Source organism: Syzygium oleosum, unplaced genomic scaffold, assembly GCF_021117445.2.
Source record: "Syzygium oleosum isolate NSW1041296 unplaced genomic scaffold, Sole_v2.1 Sole_v2.53, whole genome shotgun sequence".
NCBI lineage: Eukaryota > Viridiplantae > Streptophyta > Magnoliopsida > Myrtales > Myrtaceae > Syzygium > Syzygium oleosum.
The window spans coordinates 420,942-425,083 of NW_026607537.1; the positions used below are offsets into that span (position 1 = coordinate 420,942).

At 40.3% G+C, this 4,142-nt stretch overlaps 1 protein-coding gene across 1 annotated transcript; it reads right to left on the minus strand.

Annotated features, from left to right (window-relative positions):
* Positions 1-3,149: 3,149 nt before the first annotated feature.
* LOC130136866 (uncharacterized) lies at positions 3,150-3,626 on the minus strand. The gene is made up of 2 exons (XM_056307416.1): positions 3,564-3,626; positions 3,150-3,452 (listed from the first exon to the last, which is right to left on the minus strand). The coding sequence occupies exons 1-2, from the start codon at positions 3,624-3,626 to the stop codon at positions 3,150-3,152; spliced, it is 366 nt and encodes a 121-aa protein (XP_056163391.1).
* Between the last annotated feature and the right edge of the window lie 516 nt (positions 3,627-4,142).

A 4,142-nucleotide genomic window follows, 5' to 3' on the forward strand; every position in this document is an offset into this window, starting at 1 on the left:
GGATAATAATTGCCACATAACATTAGCTACCAATCAAGTATAATATCTTCTATATAGTTTAATTAAAGGGGAGAATACTAAATCAATGAGAAAAGTGTCAGAAAAGTCCTAAACCTTTTTCATTGGTGCCAATTTAGTTCTAAACCTTTTTTTTTTTGCCAATTGAGTCTTAAACCTTTTGTTTTTGTGCCAATTCAATTCTTCCGACTAATTTTGGTCAAATATTGTTGATATCAATGTCGGCCGGCTATGTGGGATTGCCAATGCTGATATGGATAATTTTTAATAATATTTTAATATTTTTTTGATATTTTAATATTTTTTCTAATTTTTTTTTTCTTTTTTTCCTTCTTTTTTTTTTTTATTCCTTTCTTCAATCTTTGGCTTGGCCGTGACTGAACATGGGCCACTGGCCATGTTCGGCCGCCGTCCCCTGGACAAGGCCATAAGCGAGGCCTGATCGATCCTCGCCAGATCTGGCAAGGCTAATGATTTGGCCTTGAACTTACTGATAATTCTGGAGATATCCAAAACTACCATAAAATGTATTTACTAATGATCATTTGGTCAATGTTTTTCATGAAATCAATATGATTTTGTGTAATGGATCCCTTTCGGGGCTTAAACTAGCCAATTACTGTCTATCAATCTCACTTTTTAAAAAATAAGTCCTTTAAAGTTTTGATACATCATGCTAGTATTGCCTAACCTTTTATGATTACATCATTTTGTCCAATTGAATGTAATTAATGTCCAAACTGCTATAGCTGTGACAAATATACACCAAACTAATTTTTGGGTCACTAAAAATCCCAAATTGGTACACTTATGATATATTTACCCTCCATTAGCTTCCGTCAAATTTTACTTGAAAAAGTTGAGCTAGATGACACATGATAATAACTCAATTGACATGGCACGTCCATGTGGAAATACATATCAATTTGGAGTAAATTTATCACAGGTCTGCCAGTTTCAGATTATTGGTGACCCAAAAATTAGTTTGGAATGAATTTGTCACGAATGTACCAATTTAGGATTTTTTGTGGTATTAACCCTTACTACAAATTGAAAGACACAAAATGAAGAGACAAAGCTATAAAGTAAGAGATGCCAATCGAAATTGACATGATGAATATATGTGTGTGTATTGACACCTAAATTTTGACTAGTCATTTAGGAACAATTACATAGAAAATTAGAGATTAATTTTCAACCCCTAAACAAAAAATATAATTAGATGGTATAGCATATAGATTTTAGGAGCATTTATCATATAGCTTAATATATAAAAAATATGAAAATATATCCCTTGTATCTCATATAATTTTCTTGTTAGGAAATCGCATGTCATGTAGATTAGACTTTATTTCAAAATAATAGAAAATCCCAAAAAATGCTTTGATTGCTTAGGTGTGTTTCATTTCTTTTTTTTTTTCTTGCAATTCATTTGCTTTATTTATTTATTTTTATTTATTTTAGCGGTTGTACACCCGCATGATCACTCCCTGCATGTTAGTGTCTAAGTTAAAATCAATCCAAACTGCTTGCCAAAAATAATTTTTTTGAATTTAAAAGAGAAAATGTGCCGAAGGGGCATTAGAATAATCTAGAGTAACTAAGTCCCCAAGTCTATTATCTCTGGTTAGTAGGAGTAAAGTAATCCTCCCATTAATTTGCTTGGGTTTCCAATCGACCTACCATAAAATTGATTAGTGACAACTCCTAGATAAAAATAATATGCATTTTAAGAATTTGAACCTTAAATCGCGAATTAGTATAGGCTTGAAAGAGCCCGAGTTAAGTCTAGGCTTGCTAGTCCATTAGGTAAACCCTAGGTGGTGCACCTTCGGGAAGGTCGCGAAGTATGTATATAAATTTTTTAAAGATAATTGAGATGATCCTTATTCCATCTAAATTGTAATGAAGCAATTCACAACATTATCTTTCTCTCTCATACATTTAGATGAGAGGTTTCCTCTCTAATTGTGTCAAAGGATTCCATGGAAAACAAATATCAAAGTGTCCAGTGTTCTCGTTGAACCTACAAGGACCATCGGGCGAGATCTGTCAGACATACAAAGAGCACTGAACTTGGTCTCTTTCTTGCACATATATATCAAACCTCTGAAGTTGACTTGACCTGGCCATGCAGAGCTGCAAAAGAATAATGTCGTCCCATAGAAATTGGGTCGAAAGGAGATTTGTCATTTACTCGTTATATTTTGGACTCCGAGAACATCCTCCTTGGATTTGCAATAGACTATTAGAGTAATTCCACCCGACAAATTGTTATCGATCTCAACATGTGTCTTGCCCCAAACATCTCTCACACAACTAGTAAGCAATAAAGAACAAATAAATATGAGCTTAGCATATGAATTCATCATGATAGGATATCGTTGCTCCGATATCAACATCATTCAACTATATACGGATGAAGAATAGAGCATAACTGTAATGACCCGAGGCCCCACCTTAGCACGATATTGTCCAATTTGGGCCGGAGCCATCACGGATTTAAAACGCTTCGTACTAGGCTAAGACTTCTCAAGCCTTATAAGCAAGCCCAAGGCTCCCTCTCTAGGCAATGTGGGACAGGAGACATGAGCTTAGCCTGGCCCTGCGCACGTCCAGGGTAGAGGCGCAGCCTCCCCTGCCATCCCTCATCCTACGCCCACCGCCTTGGGTCCGGATCGTCACATTCTCCCCCCCTTACGGGCACAGCATCCTCGCTGTGGCCCCACACGCGGTCAGGAGTCGGCTCTGATACCAAATAAACAGGGATGTCACGCCCCGGACCCTAACGGGCTCGCAACACCCCTACGACGGTCGTATTGAACGCGACGTCCCAGGACGCGTTGCCGACCCAAACGAAATACCCCCATGAATATGCAAGCGGAAGCGAAATATAACAACCCAGACAATAGACAATGACAGAGGGATAATAACAGTATAAAACAATAATTTCATAGCAATAGAAAACAGTCGCTTACAACATTTGGTCAGACAATCAGACATTTGGCTCCTAGGGTTAACATCCACCATTATCATCAAAAAGGGACAGGTGGTAAGGTAGACTAGCTAGTTACACAAAAGGGGCTCTACCAAAAGCTTCTAGGCCTAGTACCAAAACACTCCTACGACGCTCAATCTGAATCAGACCCTGAAGACTCTGACTCTGTGTTAGAGTTGATCTCGATCGGCTCTTCCTTGTTACCCGACTCCTCCTCGGGCTCGAACTCCATGGGCTCTGGCACAGGTTCGGGCTCTTCTTCAGGTTCGGACTCCTCAAATTCCTCTTCGAGCTCGAGATCCGCAGTTGCTATAGATTCTGGTACGGGCTCGGGTTCGGGACTAGGGTTCTCCGGGAGATCTTCGGAGTCCAGAATCTCACCATCAAGAGCATACACGTCCCCGGGCTCCCAATCCACGGCATCCTCGTTGCTGTGCTGCTATCCCTCAAAATCTCGGATTGGGCCAACTAACTCCAACCCGTCACGATAAAACCAGGCCAAGTAAGTGTGACATTGCAAGTCGTCTAGGCCTACGGCTACCCAGACCGTAGTGAGGTGCCTAATATAAGTCTGATGTGGATCTACTGGATACTCGGTCTCCTCATGCATCATATGCATAGGGACCCTAAAACACCGAGGTGGCGGCATGATCAAGGTCAGGGTTGAGGATCTGAAATGGTTTGCATTACAGCAATGAGAATAAATCTCAATAAGTAGACAACCTAAACCCTACCTAAGCCAATACGTACCCAGACGAGTGCCAACATGCAATCTAGCAATCGACATAATAGAATTCTCATGCACACTTACCTCGCCTCAAATTATATGCCAACTCCACGCATTAGTCAAATCACAATAATGCAATAATAGCTCAGGAACATAACATAACATAAACACTCGAGCGTCACAACCATGTACATTCAACTAATTCAACCAAATACATTTCGCATGCGTGTCCAACCGACTAACCACGACCCGCGTCAACACGCCTCAGGTCTAGCCCTCCGATCAATCCGAGCTCAGTCCCGCGTAATCACGCCTCAAGACATTTCTCTCGACCCGCGTAACCACGCCTCAGGTCATTTTTTGGCTTTCTAGCCACACCTGCGTAACCACGCCTCAGGT

What these genes read in the sequence shown, in the direction of transcription:
- LOC130136866 (XM_056307416.1), bottom strand. Translation starts at nt 3,626, where the DNA reads ATGCATGAGGAGACCGAGTATCCAGTAGATCCACATCAGACTTATATT. An exon ending in ATATTAGGCACCTCACTACG is followed by an intron (nt 3,453 to 3,563) that starts GTCTGGGTAGCC and finishes GAGGGATAGCAG; the next exon opens with CACAGCAACGAGGATGCCGT.